At 41.7% G+C, this 22,918-nt stretch overlaps 1 protein-coding gene across 4 annotated transcripts in view; it reads right to left on the bottom strand.

The window, feature by feature from the left end:
• The window catches only part of EPM2A (EPM2A glucan phosphatase, laforin), a 117,413-nt gene that overhangs the window by 12,726 nt on the left and 81,769 nt on the right, over positions 1-22,918 (bottom strand). For 2 of the 4 annotated variants that reach the window (XM_032274536.1, XM_032274535.1), the window contains one exon: positions 12,879-15,269. The exons of 1 other annotated variant lie outside the window; for it this stretch is intronic. In XM_032274536.1, the coding sequence (XP_032130427.1) occupies positions 14,992-15,269 (278 nt within the window). In that variant the 3' untranslated portion in view covers positions 12,879-14,991. Of the gene's footprint in view, positions 1-12,878; positions 15,270-22,918 lie in introns of those variants that run through there. One more of the 4 variants, XM_032274538.1, reaches the window with a different exon arrangement.

Raw genomic sequence — 22,918 nt, 5'->3', positions numbered from 1 at the left:
CCTTTTATCCTAGAGGATATTTCTCTAATCAGGTGACTGGCTATGGAAATTTATTTACACCAACGGATAATTCCCTTAGCAAAAGTTTAAATTATTATGGAATTTCGTGTTTCACCAAAAAGAAAAAGAAGAAAATGAAAACTAAATTTATAAACAAAACCAGAAAAGTTTTACTCCACATGAAGGAAGAAAAAAAATTACTATGGTTCTTGTATTCCCTATTCAGCTATTTCAGTGCTGTGCACAAACTGTTGTAGTGAGGACACATGTAGAATTTAATAGGGAATTTCTTAATTGTTTATTTTTCTAGACATCTTCATTATTTTTCCCAACTAGTATTTCTTTCCTTTTTATTCTAATTATACCTTAAGTTCTGGGGTACATGTGCAGATCTTGCAGGATTGTTACATAGGTATACACATGCCATGGTGGTTTGCTGCCTCCATTCCCCCTTCACCTACATTAGGTATTTCTCCTCATGTTATCCCTCTCCTACCTCCCCACCCCCTTCTATCACTCCTGTAGCCCCCAACTCTTCAACAGATCCCAGTGTGTGATGTTTCCCTCTCTGTATCCATGTGTTCTCATTGTTCAGCACCCACTTATGAGCAAGAACATGAGGTGTTTGGGTTTCAGTTCTTGTGTCAGTTTGTTGAGAATGATGGCTTCCAGATTCATCCATGTCCCTGCAAAGGACATGAACTCATCTTTCCTTATGGATGCATAGTATTCCATGGTGTATATGTGCCAAATTTCTTTATCCAGCCTATCCTTCATGAGCTTTTGGGTTGGTTCCAAGTCTTTGCTATTGTAAACAGTGCCACAATGAACATGCTTGTGAACATGTCTTTATAATAGAACAATTTATAATCCTTTGGGTATATACCCAGTAATGGGATTGCTGGGTCAAATGGAATTTCTACTTCTAGATCCTTCAGGAATTGCCACACTGTCTTCCACAATGGTTGTACTAATTTGCACTCCCACCAACAATGTAAAAGTGCTCCTATTTCTCCACATCCTCTCAAAACATCTGTTGTCTCTAGATTTTTTAACAATCGCCATTCTAACTGGCGTGAGATGGTATCTCAATGTGGCTTTGAGCTGCATTTCTCTAAAGACCAGTGATGATGGTCATCACTGTTTGTTGGCCATACAAACGTCTTCTTTTGAAAAGTGTCGGTTCATATCCTTCACCCACTTTTTCATGGGGTTGTTTTTTTCTTGTATATTTGTTTTAGTCCTTTGTAGATTCTGATATTAGCCCTTGTCAGATGGGTAGCTTGCAAAAATTTTTTCCCATTCTGTTGGTTGCCAGTTCACTCTAATGATTGTTTCTTTTGCTGTGCAGAAGCTCTTAAGTTTAATTAGATCCCATTTGTCTATTTTGGCTTTTGTTACCATTGCTTTTGGTGTTTTAGTCATGAAGTCCTTGCCTACACCTATGTCCTAAATGGTATTACCTAGGTTTTGCTTCTAGGGTTTTTATGGTGTTAGGTCTTATGTTTAAATCTTTAATCCATCTGGATTTCAGCTTTCTGCACATGGTTAGCCAGTTTTCCCAACACCATTTATTAATTAAACAGAGAATCATTCCCCCATTGCTTGTTTTCGTCAGGTATGTCAAAGATCAGATGGTTGTAGATGTGTGGCATTGTTTCCGAGGTCTTTGTTCTGTTCCATTGGTCTACATCTCTGTTTTGGTACCACACCATGTGTTTTGATTACTGTAGCCTTAAAGCATAGTTTGAAGTCACGTAGCGTAATGTCTCCAGGTTTGTTCTTTTTTTGCTTAGAATTGTCTTGCCTATACAGGCTGTTTTTTGGTTCCATATGAAGTTTAAGGTAATCTTTTCCAGTTCTGTGAAGGTCAGTGGTAGCTTGATGGGGATAGCATTGAATCTATAATTTACTTTGGGTGGTATGGCTATTTTCATGATATTGATTCTTCCTAACCATGAGCATGGAGTGTTTTTACATCTGTTTCTGTCCTCTCTTATTTTCTTGAGCAGTGGTTTGTAGTTCTCCCTGAAGAGATCCTTGATATCCTTTATTAGTTGTATTCCTAGGTATTTTATTCTATTTGTAGCAATTGTGAATGGGAGTTTGCTCATGATTTGCCTCTGTGTTTGTCTGTTATTGGTCTATAGGAGTAGTTGTGTTTTTTGCACATTTATTTTGTATCCTGAGACTTTGCTGAAGTTGCTTATCATCTTAAGGAGATTTTGGGCTGAGATTATGGGGTCTTCTAAATATACAATCATGTCATCTACAAATAGAGAAAATTTGACACTCCCTCCTTGCTGGGCAGAGCATCTCTGAAAAAAGGCAGCAGCATGTCAGGGACTTAGAATAAAGTCCCAACTTCCCAGGACAGAGCACCTGGGAAAAAAGGTGGTTGTGAGTTCTGCTGCAGCAGACTTAAATGGCCCTTCCAGCAGCTCTGAAGAGAGCAATGAAACCCCCAGCACAGCACTTGAGTTCTGATAAGGGATACAATGCCTCCTCAAGTAGCTCCCTGACCCCCATATAGCCAAAGAGATACGTCATACAGGAGAAATCTAGCTGACATCTGGTGGGTACCCTTCTGGGATGACAACCTGATGAAGAAAAACACAGCAAGCCTTGCTGTTCTGCAGCCCCCATGGGTGATTCCTAGGCAAGGAGGGTCTGGAATGGACCTCCAGCAGTCCTGCAGCAGAGGGGCCTGTTAGAAAGAAAACTACAAAACAGAAAAAAATGGCTTCAACCTCAACAGAAAAGACATCCACTCAGAGACCCCATACAAAAGTTAGCAACTTCAAAGACCAAAGGTAGATAAATCCACAAAGATGGGAAGAAACCAATGCAAAAAAGGATGAAATAATCAAAAACTAGAATGCCTCTCCCCCTCCAAAAGACCACAACTCCTCACCAGCAAGGAAACAAAACTAAATGGAGAATGAGTTTGACGAATTGACAGAAGCAGGCTTCAGAAGGTGGGTAATCACAAACTTCTCTGAGCTAAAGGAACATGTTCTAACCCAATGCAAAGAAACTAAGAACCTTGAAAAAAGGTTTGATGAAATGCTAACTAGAATACCCAGCTTAGAGAAGAACAAAAATGACTTAATGGAGCTGAAAAACACAGCACGAGAACATGGTGAAGCATATACAAGTTTTAATTGCCAAACTGATCAAGCAGAAGAAAGGACATCAGAGATTGAAGATCAACTCAATGAAATAAAATGAGAAGGCAAGATTAGGGAAAAAAGAGTGAAAAGAAATTAACAAAGCCTCCAAGAAATAGGGGATTATGTGAAAAGACCTAATCTACATTTGATCAGTATACCTGAATGTGATGGAGAGAATGAATCCAAGCTGGAAAATACTCTTCAGTACATCATCCAGGACAACTTCCCCAACCTAGCAAGGCAGGCCAACATTCAAATACAGGAAATACAGAGAACATCACAAAGATATTCCTCAAGAAGGGCAACCCCAAGGCACATAATCATCAGATTCATCAGGGTTGAATAGAAGGAAAAAATGCTAAGGGCAGCTGAAGAGAAACACCGGGTTACTCACAAAGGGAAGCACATCAGACACACAGGGGATCTCTTGGTAGAAACCCTACAAGCCAGAAGACAGGGGAGCCAATAGTCAACATCCTTAAAGAAAAGAACTTTCAACCCAGAATTTCGTATCCAGCCAAAGTAAGCTTCATAAGTGAAGGAGAAATAAAATACTTTACGAACAAGCAACTGCTGAGAGACTTCCTCACCACCAGGCCTTCCTTTCAAGAGCTCCTGAAGGAAGCACTAAACATGGAAAGGAACAACCAGTACCAGCCACTGCAAAAATGTACCAAATGATAAAGACCATCGACACAGTGAAGAAACTGCATTAACTAACGGGCAAAACAACCAGCTAGTATCAAAATGGCAGGATCAAATTCACACATAGCAATATTAACCTTAAACATAAATGGCCTAAGTGCCCCAATCAAAAGACATAGACTGGCAAATTTGATAAAATGTCAAGACCCATTGGTGTGCTCTATTCAGGAGACCCATCTCACATGCAAAGACACATATGGACTCAAACTAAAGGGATGGAGGAAGATTTACCAGGCAAATGGAGGGCAATAAAAAGCAGGGGTTACAATCATAGTCTCTGACAAAATGAACTTTAAACCAATGAAGATCAAAAGAGACAGAGAAGGGTATTACATAATGTTAAAAGGATCAATGCAACAAGAAGAGCTAACTATCCTAAATATATATGCACTCAATACAGGAGCACCCAGATACATAAAGCAAGTTGTTAATAACCTACAAAGAGACTTAGACTCCCACATGATAATTGTAGGAGACTTTAGCAATTCATTGTCAATATTGGACAGATCAAGGAGACAGAAAATTAGCAAGGATATCCAGGACTTGAACTCAGATCTGGACCAAATGAACCTAATAGACTTCTACAGAACTCTCCACCCCAAATCCAAAGAATATACATTCTTCTGAGCACCACATTGCACTGAATCTAAAATTGACCACATAATTGGAAATAAATCACTCCTCAGCAAATGCAAAAGAACAGAAATCATAAAAAACAGTCTCTCAGACCACAGTGCAATCAAATTAGAACCCAGCACTAAGAAACTCACACAAAAATTCACAACTACATGGAAACTAAACAACCTTCTCCTGAATGACTACTGGATAAATAATGAAATGAGGGAGAAATAAAGATGCTCTTTGAAACCCATGAGAAAGAAGACAAAATGTACCAGAATCTCTTGGAAAAATTTAAAGCAGTATCCAGAGGGAAATGTATAGCACTAAATACTCACATAAGAAGTGAGGAAAAATCTAAAATTGACACCCTATCACCACAATTAAAAGAGCTAGAGGAGGAAGATCAAACAAATACAAAAGCTAACAGAAGACAAGAAATAACTAAGATCAGAGCAGGACAGGAGATAGAGACACAAAAAAACCTTCAAAAAATCAATAAATACAGGAGCTGGTTTTTGGGAAAGATCAACAAAATACATAGACCACTAACTAAACTAATAGAAAAGAGAGAAGAATCAAATAGATGCAATAAAAAATGATTAAGGGGATATCACTACAGATTCCACAGAAATACAAACTACCATCAGATATTACTACAAGCCAACTCTATGCACAAAAACCAGTAAATCTAAAAGAGATGGATAAATTACTGGACACTTACACCCTCCCAAGACTAAACCAAGAAGAAGCTGAATCCCTGAATAGACTGATAACAAGGTCTAAAGTTGAGGCAGCAATTAATAGCCTACCAACCAAAAAAAGTCCAGGTCCAGATGGGTTCACAGCCAAATTCTACAAGATGTACAAAGAGAAGCCAGTTCATTCCTTCTGAACTATTCCAAACAACACAAAAAGAAGGAATACTCCCTAACTCATTTCATGAAACCAACATCATCCTGATACCAAAATCTGGCAGACACAACTAAAAAAGAAAATTTCAGGCCAATATCCATGATGAACATTGATGCAGAAATTGTCAATAAAATAATGACAAACTGAATGCAACAGCACATCAAAAAGCAGATCCATCACGATCAAGTAGACTTCATCCTGGGGATGCAAGGCTAGTTCAACATACACAAATTTATAAATGTAATCCATCATATAAACAGAATCAAAGACAAAAACCACAGGATTATCTCAATAGATGCAGAGAAGGCCTTCAACAAAATTCAACACCCCTTTATGCTAAAAACTCTTAATAAACTAGGTATCAATAGAACGTATCACAAAATAATAAAAGCTATTTATGACAAACCTACAGCCAATATCATCCTGAATGGGCAAAAACTGGAAGCATTCCCTTTGAAATCCAGCACTAGACAAGGGTGCCTTCTCTCACCACTCCTATTCATCATAGTAATGGAAGTTCTAGCCAGAGCAATCAGGCAAGAAAAAGAAACAAAGGGTATTCAATTAGGAAATGAGGAAGTCAAATTTTCTCTATTTGTAGATGACATGATTATATATTTAGAAGACCCCATCGTCTCAGCCCAAAATCTCCTTAAGATGACAAGCAACTTCAGCAAAGTCTCAGAATGCAAAATAAATGTGCAAAAATCACAACTATTCCTATACACCAATAACAGACAAACACAGAGCCAAATCATGAGCAAACTCCCATTCACAACTGCTACAAAGAGAATAAAATACCTAGGAATACAATTAACAAAGGACGTCAAGGACCTCTTCAAGGAGAACAACAAACCACTGCTCAAGGAAATAAGAGAGGGCATAAACAGATGTAAAAATACTCCATGCTTATGGTTAGGAAGAATCAATATCATGAAAATGGCTATACTGCCCAAAATAAATTACATATTCAATGCTATCCCCATCAAGCCACCACTGACCTTCTTCACAGAATTGGAAAAAAACACCTTAAACTTCTTATAGAATGCAAAAAGAGCCTGCATACCCAAAACAATCATAAGAAAAGGAACAAAGCTGGAGGTATCACCCTGCCTGACTTCAAACTATACTACAAGGCTACAGTAATCAAAACAGCATGGTACTGGTACCAAAACAGAGATACAGACCAATGGAACAGAACAGAGGCCTTGGAGGCAATGCCACACATCTACAACTATCTGATCTTTGACAAACCTGAGAAAAACAAGCAGTGGGGAAAGGATTCCCTGTTTAATAAATGGTGCTGGGAAAACTGGCTAGCCATGTGCAGAAAGCTGAAACTGGACTCCTTTGTTACACCTTAAATAAAAATTAATTCCAGATGGGTTAAAGATTTAAACATAAGACCTAAAACCATAAAAACTCTTGAAGAAAACCTAGGCAATACCATTCAGGACAGAGGCATAGGCAAGGACTTCATGACTGAAACACCAAAACCAATGGCAACAAAAGCCAAAATAGACAAATGGGATCTAATTAAACTTAGAAGCTTCTGCACAGCAAAAGAAACAATCATTAGAGTAAACCAGCAACCAACAGAATGGGAAAAAAATTATCAAACTATCCATCTGACACAGGGCTAATATCCAGAATCTACAAAGAACTAAAAGAAATATAGAAGAAACAAACAAGCACATCAAAAAGTGGGTGAGATATGAACAGACACTTTTCAAAAGAAGATATGTATGCAGCCAACAAACATATAGAAAATGCTAATCATCACTGGTTATTAGAGAAATGCAAATCAAAACCACACTGAGATACCATCTCACACCAGTTAGTATGGTGATCATTAAAGAATCTGGAGATAACAGATGCTGGAGAGGATGTGGAGAAATAGAAATGCTTTTACACTGTTGGTGGGAGTGTAAATTAAGGCAATTTTTTTGGAAGACAGTGTGGCAATTCCTGGAGGATCTAGAAACAGAAATACCATTTGACCCAGCAATCCCATTACTGGGTACATATCCAAAGATTATAAATCATTCTATTCTAAAGACACATATACATGTATGTTCATTGTGACACTGTTTACAATAGCAAAGACTTGGAACCAGCCCAAATGCCCACCAGTGATAGACTGGATAAAGAAAATGTGGCACACATACATCATGGAATACTATGCAGCCATAAAAAGGATGAGTTCATGTCCTTTGCGGGGACATGGATGAATCTGGAAACCATCATTCTCAGCAAACTGACACAAGAACAGAAAACCAAACACCTCATGTTCTCACTCATAAGTGGGTGTTGAACAATGAGAACACATGGACACAGGGAGGCGAACATCACACACTGGAGTCTGTTGGGGGTTGAGGGGCTAGGGGAGGGACAGCAGGGGGTGGGGATGTAGGGGAGGGATAACATTAGGAGAAATACCTAATGTAGGTGAAGGGGGGATGGAGGCATCAAACCACGATGGCATGTGTATACCTATGTAACAATCCTGCAAGATCTGCACATGTACCCCAGAATTTAAGGTAAAATTTTTTGAAAAAAAGAATAACAACAGAGATTGGAGAGATGGGCACAGTGCAAATCATAAGGACCCTTATATATCTGACAGGGCTTGGCTGTGTCCCTACCCAAATCTTACCTTGAATTGTAGTTCCCATAATCCCCACATGTCATAGGAGAAACCCAGTTGGAGGTAATTTAATCACTGTGGCAGTCTCCCTCATGCTGTTCTCATGACGTGAGTGAGCTCTCATGAGATCTGATGGCTTCATAGGAGGCTTTTCCCCCTTTTGCTTGGCACTTCTCCTTCTGCTGCCATGTAAAGAAGGATGTGTTTGCTTCTCCTACAGCCATGATCATAAATGTCCTAAGGCCTCCCCAGCCATGCTGAACTGTGAATTAATCAAACCTCTTTCCTTTATAAATTACCTAGACTCAGGCATGTCTTTATTAGCAGCATGAGAAGAGACTAATACAATGTCACATTAAGGATTTTTTACTTTTTTTCTGAGAACAACGAGTAGCCACTGAGGAGTATTAAGCAAGAGAGTGGCAGTGTTATATTTGAAGTAGAAAGGTTTCTCAGGTGGCAGTATCAAGAATGATCTGAAGAGGGGTCATGATTACAAGAGGAAGATATGCCAGGATGCTTTAACAATCCAGGTTAGAGCAGACAGAGGGGAGTAGCTATATTTAGGAGATATTTAGGAAGCATAATTAAAATAATTTGTTGAATGGTTAGGAGGGTGGTAAATGGAAGAGAGATGGCAAAGGTGGCATTCAAGTTTCTAACTTGGGCAATTAGTGGGAAGATGTTGCCAGTGTCTATCCAACAGAGAAAGTAGGGGAGGTCTGGCAAAAGAAACAAAATTTTAGTTTGGGGAATACTGAGTTTGAGAGATATCCTGAAAGATGTTTTGAAAAAAAATTGATATATAAGCCTCGCACTTAGAAGAAAGCTGTGGAATGGAGATTGAGATTTGGGTGTCGTTACTATAGACAATGAGAAAATTCCGGTTTAAGTTGGCAAACACACTATTTCTCCTGACACCTGAATGGAAATTACAATATAAAATCTGAAGACAGAAATTCACCTGCAACAATGAAGAGGCAGTTAAAAAGGATTACTAGCAGATAAGATAGCTCAGCATGATAGAATGATTTTGGAAGTGAGCTGATGGATGAACTAGAGCAAAGGAAGATGTGACTCAGAATATCTTATGAGGGGATGCAGAACTGCAGGAGAGCTGGGCACTCATATGCTCACTGGAATTTTGAGAGTGACTGAGCTTAACTCTCAGTGGCAATGGAATCTAGGACAGATAAGAAAGCTAGAAATGGGGTGGAACAGTAATCATAGGTCTGTATGGCAATGAAGATAAAGTCCCCAGCAACATTTCTTTTTTGCCTTCCTCACAATTAAAAAAAAAATGTAAGAACACAAAAAGAAAAAGAAAGTATATCTAAAACAACTCATAAGTACAGTTGCAATCATGTCAACATGAAGGCAGTATAAATGTCAGTGGACATAAGTCAGTGTTAACGTTATTTGTAGGGAGGAAGACATAATTATCAAAAAATAAAAGCAAGTAAAGATACATAGAAAAGGCAAAAACATTTTTGAAATAAAAAAATGAACAAAGACAAATAAGTCCAAATATTATCAGAAATCACAATACATATACATGGTGTAAGCCCCCGAAACATGTGAGGTGCTGAGCAGTAATTGGCATTGTTTAAACACTAGTCTATAATTTTGCATTGATTTTTGGGGACAGGAATAATTTTAATTTTTATATTGATAAAATGTCCTTTAGTAATATTGGTATAATGCCTGATACAATAACAGTACAGGAATTCATCCTGTCTTTTATTTAAATGGCTCCTATTTTCTGTCTGTCTCTGACTACTCTTTCAATAATTCTCTTTTATAAGCTAAACCTGTAAATGGGAAGCAACCCAATCTGACCCCTCTTTTCACATTTCCACTCCCCTCCAATCTGCCTGGTTTCTTTCACTCCCTATAGTCTTCAGGTAGTTGTTTTCTGTAGTGCTGTCCATTGATTTGTGCTTTCTACAAATTCAAATGTTGAAGTCATAACGTCCATTACTTCAGAATGTGACCTTATTCAGAAAACACAGATGTAATTTATTAAGATAAGGCCACACTAGAGTTGGATGGGCCCAATTCAGTGTAGCTGCTGTCCTTTTAAAAATAGGACATGTAGACACAGACTCCCATACAGGGAGAACACCATGTGAAGATAAAGGCAGAGAACAAGGTGATGCTTCTACCAACCAAGAAGCAACAAAGGTTGCTGTCAAACCACCAGAAGCTAGAACAGCGGCATCGAACAGACTCTCCCTTACAACCCTCTGGAGGAACCGGCCCTGCTCACCCATTCACCTCCAACTTCTACACTCTAGAACCATGCCAAGAACAAATGTCTGTTGCTTAAGCCTGCTAGTCTGTGGTACATTATTATGGCTGCCCTAGCAAACAGGTGTAATATGAACAGAGATTATAATGGGTGGTTCATTAAGAGCTAACTCCACCAAATTGGAAGTAAAACTATCTTCACTTGCCTCAGAATAAGTTCACCTTCTCCCTATCCTTTGGTTTCTTTATCTGTAAAATGGGATAATATCCTCTGGCATTTTTGGAACGATAAGGTAGGCTGATATATGTGAAGCACTTAGACAATAACTGTCATGGTGCACGCTCTCAATGGTTATCAGCTATCTTGTCTTTCACTCATTTAACTATGTCAGGCTCTGTTATAGGCACTCTAGGTACATCACCAAACAAAACAGATATAAATTTCTGCCTTAATAATGCAGTGAAGCTTACACTGCAGTGACAGCATGCCGAAAATAAAACTAATAAGTAACTTATGTAATATGCTGACCATTAATAAGTTCTACAAAGAGATATAATGCAAAGACTGTGGATAGGGAAGGCTGAGACTGGATCAGACCATTTTTTATAGGGTAGCCCGGGGAGGCATTATTGAAGGAAGGAGAGTAAGGAGCCATGTGCATGTCTGGAGTAGCAGCATTCCAAGGTAAAGAGAACAGCAGGAGCAAGTGCCCTGGGGCCAGACCCTGCCTGGAAGAGTCAAAGAACAGCAAGAGGGCCAGTGTGGCTAGGGCAGAGTGAGAGAGGCAGAAGGCAGTAAGTAGGAGATGTGGTCAGGAGGTAACAGGTGACTAGATTGTACAGGGCCTCAAAGGGCTTTGACTTTCACTCCGAGTGATGTGAGAAGTCACTGGAACTTTTAAACACAGGAGTGACGTGACCTGAGTTACATTTTTATTGAAGCACCCTGACCACTATGTGAGAGTAGGTTTGACAGGGAAAGGGTCTGGGAGAGAGGGAAGGCCAGAAACAGGGAGACCAGGTAGAAGACCATTTCTGAAATCCAGTCTTGGGATCACACTGGCTCTGACCAGCATTGCTCAGTAAAGGAGGAAAAACACAGAAACTGTAGATGCTTTAACAGAATTTCCTGATGACTTGAATGCGACATTTGAAAGAAAGAGAGGAGTCAAGGACGACGCTGAGTTTGGGTCCTGAGCAGCTGCAAGTGTATTTCCATTGATGGAATCAGGGAAGACTTTCAGAACAATGGTTTACAGAAGGAACAGAGTTGTTTTTACTGTTGTTCTTCCTCTTTCTTATTATTGCCATTATTATTGCTATAATGAAGGTAGCTTTGTCAATCCCTTCCCTTTTATTCTCAGTCTCATCTTCTATTAGATTTTCTTCTTTTTCTAGCAGGTACTGAGCAACGGCACACCTGTTCCGTGATTTGCTCAGCATGTTACATCTAGCTGCTTCCTATACCTACGGCGATGTAGTCCCACAGACAAGTAAGTGGATACTTAGCGCATCTCTTTCCTGGGCACGTAACCTTGAATCTCCCCCTCGGCTTCTCTGCTTACACCTTCTCTCTCTTACCCCCACAGAAAACACCTGCCGTTTCTTCTTTTGGAAAAGACACTGGTCTTTACTTTTTCTCATTTTATCCATTTTTCTTTCTCTTACTCCAATTTTTATTAATCTTTACACCGCTTCTTACTCACTACCAATACTGTCTGCTGTCATTCCTATTAATTCTCCTAAGACTTCTCAGTATCACAATAAATCTCGGAACCTTTCTTCCTGACTTATCCGTTACCTTTCGTCCCCAGTTACAACTTCTTGTGATAGGAAAAAGTCATTTGATGACTCTGGGTCTGTTTGCTCCTCTGAAAAACAATGGCACTAAATGAGATTACTTCTAAAGATACTTTCAGCTTTAACTTCCAATCCAACCGATACTGTGTTTAGCGCTTCAGTGATTTTTCATGTGTGACAAGTTCCATTTCATTTCCTATTTCCTAACTCACTTTCAAATCTCTCCTTTCATTACTCTCTTATCATTTCCAAAGTCTTAACCACGTTTTTCATCACTATTTCTTACGCCAAGCCAAGTGGTTTTTACCACACCTTAATGATGGCCAAAGAGAGTGTCTTGTGTTGTGCTTTAGATTTTTCCTAATGCTGGCAAGCAGAATAATGGAAGGATAATATTTCAAGTCTGAAAGAAAACAACCTCATTCAGACATTCCCTCTTGTACTGCCTTGGAGATCTTCTTGTACTGCCTTGGAGAAATCTGTGATTGAAAAGTTTTGTTAAACACCAGTGACGAGTAACTCATGGCATAGTGTCTGCTTTGATTTTCTCAGACACTCTTAAGTTTTCATCCTCACTTCTCTGTGGTCCCTTACCTTTGACTTCCTTTGTCATGTAACTGCCAATTTTGATCGTTAATGAAACAGGAAGGGTGACAAGAAAAAAACAATTTAGCTCAGCAGCTTGCCCCCTTTACAAATAAGGAAACACAATTTGTCCTTCTAGATTTCAGACTAAGCTGCTAACATGTCTAAAATCCTGTACACAAAGGTCTCTGTTAATGCTTTTATTTAGCAAAATTTTGGGGTGATTTTGAAATACATTAAACATTCCATTCATTGAGGAAAAGACAGTTTATTCCGAAACATTCTTTAATAATCCTAACCTGATTTTGTCTACAGGAGAAAAAAGGAACAAAGGGAAAAATCCATCTGAAAAAAAAATCTTTGTATCATGGAAATTATGAAGCTGGATTTCTTAAGACATTAAAGAAATTCACACAGACCCACACACGCAATCAGTTTAAAAATTCCATTTTTGAGATTAAATTTTCACAACACATTATGACTGCAATGGGTTACTTGAAAACCAATTGTTACATCTAGTTATTTTTAGCAACGGAGCTGGACTTCATATTACTCAATGCTAGCTTATAAATTTAACTTAGTAAAATGATATGGGAAATGTGTCCTGTCCAGCTGCTTCTGCCCAAAGCAAATGTCATCCTCCCTAAGTGCCACAGTGATATCTCGCCTCCTCTGAGTCCACCAAAACTTACCTTGTATCCTTCTTGTCCGCCACACCTCCTAAATAAGAGTCTCTTGTATCTATCAGTATGTGTTTGTAGAAGAAAGGAAATGCAGAAAAATAAATAAGCATCATAGTTTAATAGGAAAAGGATGGGCTTTGAGTCAGACAAACCCAGCTTTGTATATCACCCACCTCATCTATTTATTCATCATGTGACAACAGAGAGTTGATTTAACCACTCTGAGACTTAGTTTCCCCGTCTTTATCATGGAAATAATGAGACCTTCTTCACTGACTATTGTGAAGATTAAACTGGTTATGATTGTAAATCACCTTGCACATACAGGCTCTCGATTAAAAAAACCACTGCTCCTTATTCTAGCCAGTCACGGTCCAATCCTGCATTACAGCTGGTTGAATGCAGGTCTGTTTCTAGGCTGCACACTTTTGAAGGCAAAGTTGTTCATCGCTGTATTTCCTGTAGAACCAAGATGGATGAGCTGCATAGTTTGGAGGCTCAAGAACTGCATATTATACTAAATTGAGGGCCAAGCCAGGAGGGCCAAGGCTATGAATCAGTTATCCGTGGATTTGGTCATTGGGGTTCTCTCGGTAGTATAGTTCCTCTCACGAGCTTCCATTCTGGCCTTAAAACAGCCAGTCACGTTTTAAATTAGCTGCACAAAATACAACCACTTTCCTAGATTCTTTGGCAACTGATCAGAACACGATTCTGTGTCTCACTATAGAAACTCCTGCAGGCATATCAACCAGACCCTGAGAAAGACAAAACCAAATGCACTCCATGATGCTGAGAAAACAAATTAACAAGGTGTGTTGAACAAAGCACCCAGTCAAGTAAAGACAGGTTATTAACTCCAGCTCGCTCTTGGCTAATCATGAGAACTTGGGTGATTTACCTATGCTCATTAAGCTTCAATTTAATTTCTTGATGTCTCAACTATAAAAAATAAGGGTATTTTTTATTTGTTTGGCAGTTTTGAGGAAAAAACAACAAATGAGAGAGAATTCTACTTTGGTTGTTACACAGGGTTGCTGGGTGGAGAAGGAAGGTGATGCCTTAGAACAGACTTTAATAACCGTGAGGCAAGATAAAACACAAGTCTTAAAAGCCATTATTTTTTAACATAGTGAGCTCTTCTTTTGTCATGATTCAGGCTTCTAAACTTCTTTCCTCCTTTGGCAACTGAGCAGCTTATGCACACACACTAGTGATGAAATCCACATGGCTCCCGATCTTTTCCTCTGCATGGCAAAGAGTTTCAGTGCAACACGAAAGTGCTGTCATGGATCCATCATGCAACACATGTAGTTCTGGGAATCAAAGGCCTCTCCGCCTGCAGGCAGCAGGAACTGTATGCATTACGCTTCTGTCTGACACACAGCTAACTGCTTCAGGCTTCTTCTCATGTGTCAGTCACAGCTTTCTTGTAGACTATTTCAAAGACACAGCCCAAAACAACGCATCATCAAAAGCCATCCCCAGGTGGAAGTGGTTGGCTTGGGGGAAGTCACACAGTCCTTCAAGTAGAATCCTCATTTCTAGGTCATTTGACCAACATCACCCCGGGCTCCTCAGGAAAATCAGGAGGCAGCAGAAGCAGGCTGACCAGCTACAGGCTACAAAGGGAGGAATGAACCTTCCCAAATTTCTGGAAAAAATCTTCTTGTGCGCGGGCCAAGGCCTCTTCATCAATGTAGACAGCCGGCCTCTTGGCCATGAGGAAATACTGCACCTTCCTCAGATTCCAGCCCATCACGTACTGGAGCCAGCCGCAGACGGCTGCAGTGGAGCGGCCCACCCCGGCGTTGCAGTGCACGTACACAGTGTGTCCGTTCTCCAGCAGCGCGTGCAGCAGGCACACCGCCTGGGGCAGCATCTGCACTCGGCCTGCAGTGGGGAAAGCACAGCACACATGTGAATAATGAAACCTCCAGATACGGCTGCTGAGATCTCCTCCAGCTCAGCCTCACATCACAGGACTGCACGGAGCAAGGCAGGGATACAAGAGTTTGCTTTCTTCCTTCATTGTGAAGGAAAAGGTGAGGCCACCTTAAAACTTGATAATAGAAAAGTGGAAAGGGCACTCCAGAGGCGAGAGGCCCTCTCTAATCCTTCCCTCAGTATTTCTGCTCCTTTGAGTGACTTCACCATCGATGCAAATACCCCCCAGAGAAAAGTGACCCATCGCCTGCCAGCATAATGCGCTTTCACATCAAAAGTGTTTGCAGAGATTGGTCAGAGTTTTAGAGGATTAAAAAAAAATCAGTTGTCAGATCTGGCCACCTGAATTTCAGGGAATCCAAAAGTATCTTCCAACTAAATGCAAAACACAGAAGTGGCTCATATTAGTTAAAGGAATCAATCTGCTCATTCAACATATGCTCATTTTCATTTGTTCAACGGAATGGCTAACATTGTTCGATACAGATGGGAGAACCAATTGTTCATTTATTCCCTCGAGATACAATGAATGCTAAAACTGATGTAATTTCCATGTTTTCGGGGAATTATATAATTCTATAATTTGGGGTTTATAGCTATTATCACTTCGTGGTTACTATTTTGATGACTAGATTATTCAAACGTCTTCTCATCAGGCCGGGAGAGGATGCACTGTGCCCTGCTGAGGCCTGGTAGACTCTGCTTGCTCTTTCATCCTGCAGGACAGAGGTGCGCCCCATGATCATTTCTTTGAGCTCATGGATGCCTTAAGTTTCTCCTGCTCACAGGTTCTCAGTACAGAGGTATTCTGTAAGTTGGGGGTTTTTTGTTTGCTTTCTGGGGGCAGTCAACGTAAATTATTTCAAAGGGAAATGAGTCCTGGGTTACAGCTCCATGCTCATGACTTGGCATTCTCTAGCTACAGGAACACCATGGCCCAAAGGATCCTCTGATAGTCACACATAAGAACCCCGTGTGACCTTCAGGTTCACATCTTTCTCATTGGATGACCAAAGATGTGGGAGCACTCCTCCCTCAAAAGATTTCACCTGGGGATCTGCGGTGAGGCCTAGAATTCCCCATGACAGCCACTACCATAAGTTTAGACTTCCCTCTTTAGATGTCGTTTGTTGAAAATGCAAGGCCCCTAAAGGAGCCAGCATAACACACTGTGATCAGGCGTCAGCACCTGAGAAGGACAGAGTTTACCAAGGACCACAACATGGCTTGAAGGTCCCTCAGTGGCCATTCCACTCAGCCAAGCATCTACCTCAGCTCCAGGCTCAGCAAGCTCTGAGAAGGAGCAGAGTCCACATGGAAGCCAGGATAGTAATCTAAAGCTCCCTGCTTTGGCTGCCTCTCCAGATACTGTGTCCCTTGGCAGGAAACAAAGAAGCATCATTTAATGTATATTCAGGTATTCCTCAGGATGCCCAGTATGTGAATAGACCACAGTGGTCATCTGCAGTAGCAGCTGCTGGACGCAGAGCCCCAGCCCCTGTCACTCAGCGCATAGAGCATCAGTGTAACCAGCCTGCAAACAAGATCCTCCCTGGTCCCAATCTTGATGCTAGAGCTCTGTTAATCCCCCTAATGAAGAGATCTAAGACTGCACGCTCCACACAGCCATTTAGAAATGTTGTACCTGGAATGCCTTGGGGTAGGGAGGGCTCTGGCTCCTTGTGCTCCTTCCTTCTCTAGCCCTGTTGCCATACACTGTGTTCCCTGCCTGGTTCCCGAGGGCATTTGTATTAGAAAGTCACCAGCTTCTATGTATATCTGATGGCTCACAGTCCAAACAGAACCATGAACTTTAATCCATCTAAACCTCCACGCCTGGTTCCAGGGCACTCTGAGATTAAAGACAGGTGGGCCTGCCACTTAGTTGTTCATGGTGCCCTCCTAGAGGCACTAAAGTATCACTGGAGATGCAACAGGATGGTGAGAGCATCGTGTGTGCCAGCGAGATGCCTCACAGCATGGCTCACGGAGAGCACGGCATGGCGGAGCCACCATTTGCACTGGGGGATCAGAGGAGCAAAACCTCCAATGTATGGTGGATCAGCCCTGCTGAGAAGAGACAGGCCTGCTCCACTGTGGGGCTTCTGTTCTGCTGAGGGTATGAGTTCGCTCCAGGGAAAGCTGGGTGGGAGGAGAACTCCGCTGGCTGGAGCTAGAAGAGTGGGTTCTTCCTGCTCCAGCCACAGCTAGCTTCACCTGACAAGCTCCCTGCTGTGGCTGCCTCTCCAGATACTATGTCCCTTGGTAGGAAACAAAGAAGAATCATTTAACGTAGGTTCCACTGTTCCTCGGATGCTCAGTATGTGAACAGACCACAGTGGTCATCTGCAGTAGGACCTGCTGGACTCAGAGCCCCAGCCCCTGTCACTCAGCGCATAGAGCATCAGTGTAACCAGCCTGCAACAAGATCTTCCCTGGTCCCAGTCAAGATCCCTTCCCCAGACCTGCTCTCTGGCCAGAGGTTCCCCTAGGGTGGGTCTGCACCAAATAGCACACATGATGCAATACATTCCCCTTTTCATTTTATCTGTAAAAGATTTTTCAAGAGGTGTGTACGCAGTCTAGAAGTTACAAAGGAATTTTGTTAGTTTGAGGTTCTATAATCTCAGACACATACTCCTGAAAGGTACATGTCAGCTAACACACAGAAGCTCCCAAGGCTCCCAGCTTCACACAGATTTCAGCATCAGGGCACAGCCATTCATGATCTTCTCCCAGAATCACTCAACCACTGCACTGAATTGTTATCAAATATTAAAACAACATAAAGAACAAATAAATAATTAAGAAGGGCACCAGAGCAGTAGCCAGTCCAAGGTGCCCACTCATTTCAGCCTGGCCTCAGCTGGAGGCTGAGTTGATTTAGATCTCTTGTGACTGCAAATAACCCTCTTTTGTTGATGGTAGATAACATTTATTGAGCCCTTTCTACCTTCCCAGTGCTGTTGTAAGCATTTTACATGCACTAGCTCATTTACAACCACCTCTTAACAATTATGAGGTCAGCACTATTGTGATCCTCAATTTATATATGAAGAAATTGAGCACAGATATTTGCCCAAGGTTATTCCCTAAGTGGCCACTCAAACCCAGCCAGTGTGACTCTGAAGCCTCGGATCTTAACCACTGAACTGTGGTCCTTCGCTAATCTACCTGGTTAATGGTACTTGCTGGCCTGCAGCCTGTCAATCTAGATTCTCAGTCAGTCCCTCTGCACTCACTCACCAGCCCATGCTGCTGCTCTTTCCCTGGGTGAGAATAAGATCCTCCCTGGAAATAAACACTTCTGCCCTATCCTAGAGGAGCCCTCTCAAGAGGACTGTCTCTCTCTGCTTGAAAACTACTCTAGGCCTGTTGGCTTGTTGGCCTAGAGTAAACATATGAAAAAATGCTCATCATCACTGGTCATCAGAGAAATGCAAATCAAAACTACACTGAGATACCATCTCACACCAGTTAGAATGGCGATCATTAAAAAATCTGGAGACAACAGATGCTGGAGAGGATGTGGACAAATAGGAACACTTTTACACTGTTGGTGGGAGTGTAAATTAGTTCAACCATTTTGGAAGACAGTGTGGCGATTCCTCAAGGACCTAGAAATAGAAATTCCATTTGACCCAGCAATCTCATTACTGGGTATATATCCAAAGGATTATAAATCGTTCTACTATAAGGACACATGCACATGAATGTTCATTGCAGCACAGTTTACAATAGGAAAGACCTGGAACCAACCCAAATGCCCATCGTTGGTAGACTGGACAGGGAAAATGTGGCACATATACACCATGGAATATTATGCAGCCATCAAAAACGATGAGTTCGTGTGCTTTGTAGGGACATGGATGAACCTGGAAACCATCATTCTCAGCAAACTGACACAAGAGCAGAAAATCAAACACCGCATGTTCTCACTCATAGGCGGGTGTTGAACAATGAGAACACATGGACACAGGGAGGGGAGCATCACACACTGGGGTCAGTTGGGGGGAAATAGGGGAGGGAAAGTGGGGGGGTGGGGAGTTGGGGAGAGATAGCATGGGGAGAAATGCCAGATATAGGTGATGGGGAGGAAGGCAGCAAATCACACTGCCATGTATGTACCTATGCAACAATCTTGCATGTTCTTCACATGTACCCCAAAACCTAAAATGCAATAATAAAAAAAGAAAACTACTCTAGGAAGCTTAACCTACATATAACCAACCAAGGAATAAAAAGAGGGTCCCCGGGAGGGTTCACCTTGACGTACCAGGCTCAACAGAGCAGCTATAGATAGGCTCCACGTAGAATTTAATTTGATCAGACGGTTCCATTCTTAAAAACAATAAAACCTCAAGAAAAGACAGAAAACTCGATCATTTAATGTCAAATATTCCAAACTTTAAATGTTGACAACTGAGATGAAAAACTATAAACCCTCTGCAGGTCAAACAAGACATTCTACCCTCTGTGTTTCTGACTCTGAAATTTAATACAGGCCCCAGTTCTCAGTAGATGCTCCATACACACTAATTAAGTGCAGGAATAAAAACAAGACTAGAAAAACAGCAATAAAACCCTATTTCATCTGAGACACTACTAGACACTTCTAACCTAACTTATGGCTCACAACTGTTCCAGGCTAATCTGAGTCTGGAAGAATTAAAAGCTTCCTGAAAGCACTATTGAGCCAGCCAAGGTTGTGAGGAGAGGGAGGGACAGAACATTTGAGTGGACAAGTGAAGTAGCCTAAGGCATTAGGGCCTGAGATAAGGGAGAGGGGTCAAAAGGCCCTAAAGACGTGCTTTATCTAAGGTTGATCCTGAAAGAAATCCACAGCTTTCAGCCTTTCCAATTCTCTCTCTCTCTCTCTCTCTCTCTCTCTGTCTTTCTCTTTCTCTCTCTCTCTCTCTCTCTCTCTCACACACACACACACACACACACACACACACACACCCCTTTCCTTTCTTATTCCAGAAGCAGATACATGATGAATATATAACATGGGGGCATATCTTTTTTTTCTATCTTTGAAGTGTAATGTAGACAGGGTTCATCTTATCTATAACATCCTTTGGTAGAAACTTAAAAGACTTGAAACTAATCCTACAGTCTCAGCTTTGTGATTTTCAAAGCCCTTTCATATCAATCACCTTATTCTACTGTTATAGTCCTGTAGGGTAGAAATTCCTATCCTCGTGTTCCTGATGCAGGAACCAGCCTGCGATATCCTCCCAGCTACCCAGTGGCGACAAGGCTTATGCCGAGGTGTCCTGGCTCCAAGGTCAGCATCTCTGTGCGATGGCAGAGCTGAATTCAGTGTGTTGAGTGAGGGGAAAGAAGTCAGACTTGGACAACAGAGGACTTTGCAAAGCATATGAACTCATTTGGGAAGCAAGGGTAGACACTGGTTATAAATAGCGCCGCATGGACAGAGGTCAAAACAACCTGGACATCTTCTATGCGAAGAAAATTTTAATGAGCAGATTTGTTTCATTTTGTTTTTTCAGGTGAGTGTTAGATTTGGTAGATTTTCATTTCCTATGTGAAAGACACAAGCCAAAATTTTTATAAAAGATAAAAAAAAAAAAAAGAAATCTACACCACCCTTCCATGCACGACAAAGTGTACAAGAGTAAGGATCGATGGCACGATTGATTGTAACAGGTCTGTGACAACCAGCGGTGACAGTCAAGCCTAACACTGTCTTTCTCAGACTTCAGCTGACAGCATAATGCTGCAGCTCAAAACACTTCCAACCGGGTTTTTCTCTAGAGTTCTAAAAAATATTCAGCTGATTAATCTATGAGCTCATTGGGCTAATACTGTAAACCACAGAGATTGGTCTATTTGTGAAAAGCTCCCCTGTCATGCAGAAGTGGTCATTAATCCTTCAGTTACTCCCCTAGGTTAGACCAAGCCAAAGAAATCCATGAGTAGGTCTTACAGCCGGCCTTTTATCAAATGGGAGCTTGCATTCTGCAACTCTCAGGCTGCCCCACTGTCTCAGCCTGGAAGAAGTGACGCTGCACACTAACAGATACAACTGTGACCTGGTGACTCACTGACCCCAAAAAAGGTGTGAATAGAACTACAATGGGTCCTTGGGGATACAGTTTTCCCTCCGGCTTCTGCAGAGTCCAAAACTATCCAGCAAATTACCTATCTGTCAGCAAAGCCTTAAGGTAATCAGTGTGTGTGCTGGGGTGGGAGGGCGGGGGATGCATGGCACGGCTGGCAGCCCAGCTTCTCCCAGCCTCATCTCACATCATTCTCCAACGGGATAACAATGCTGTCAAATCGGATTCAGAAATGCTAACATCAAAGTGCTCTCTGGAAGCTACAGTCCTGCAAATCCTGTCTTCTCTGTTCTGAAACCAGGAAAACCAGCTGGACAAGGTGAATATCACCCAGATTCAACCAGTGTGCATCTTTGCAAATGAAGCTGTTTTTGTTTTTCTTTTTTTCTTCCTTGAAGAAGGGCAGCGCTCTTACAGCTAAATCATGCTTCCTTAGATCAGGTTACCAAGAGGAATAACCAGACTGTCAACAGCTCTCTCCACCTTCAGGAGCAAAAATTATACCCCATCCCCAGTGATGATTTGGCTTAGACACAGACCCACAAAGGGGACCAGCCTGGCCAGGAAGACCACCTGATCTCCATAAAGGGCGGAGGTGGGCGAGGCCCGGGGACATAGGTTTCCTGTGGTCCTCATTGTCGTCTGTCTTGCAGACCTTTCACTCTTGGTGAGACAAGCTACTTCCCTTGCAATTTATAGGCTTTGCCTAACTCCAAATGATCGTGAACATAAGGGGTTGAAATTGCATGGGTCTGAAGAACCTGCCTGAAGCATCTGTGTGAGAACTCAGGGAGAAGCTTCATAGCTGGTAAAGCTGCTCTCTGCAGCAATGCTCTGGGCCTGACTGCCAGCCTCGAAATTCAGAATGCGCCTCTTTTTACTTCTATGACATGGGCAATAACTTTTTTGTATCTCAGTCTCTTTCTCTGCAAAATAGAGACAACTACAATATCTGCCTGGAGTCTTATTATGAGAATTAAATAAGCTAATTCTTGTAAATTGCTTAGGAGAGTGTTTTGTACATAACATACATTTGGGGGAAGAGGGCTAAAGATAGAAACATCTCTGAGCTGGACATCACCGCCCTTCTTTCCCCAGGACAGGAGGTCACCAAACTCCTCAGCCTCTGCCGTTTCCAAAGCTCTCTGCTGCCCCCTGCTGACAGCGGCGTCATACTATCGGTGTAACTTGGTTCTCTCCTCCACTGACTAGTTATTCCCATTCCAACAAGTACCCTATTCTACAACCAGGCTAAAATCCATATCATCCCTCCAAAATTCCATGCTTTTGTGCCGTGGCCTGTGCTTCTGCTCCCCCCTAGCGTACCTTTCTCCCTCCACATCTACCTATCAAAGCCATGCCCACCTCAAGTGCCATGGCGTTCATGCAGCCTCCCTTTGCCGCTGTTCGGAATGCGCTCTTGCGGCGCATAACCCTCCTCCAGCACAGTCCTCACTCCTCTGACCCCTTCCTCTCTGTGCTGTAACTAGCGTGGAACTAGTCTTACTG

This window comes from Sapajus apella, unplaced genomic scaffold, assembly GCF_009761245.1.
Source record: "Sapajus apella isolate SASKATOON/1434 unplaced genomic scaffold, GSC_monkey_1.0 scaffold6, whole genome shotgun sequence".
Lineage (NCBI taxonomy): Eukaryota > Metazoa > Chordata > Mammalia > Primates > Cebidae > Sapajus > Sapajus apella.
The sequence above is the reverse complement of the archived record's forward strand: the minus strand, read 5'-3'. Positions and strand labels throughout refer to the sequence as shown.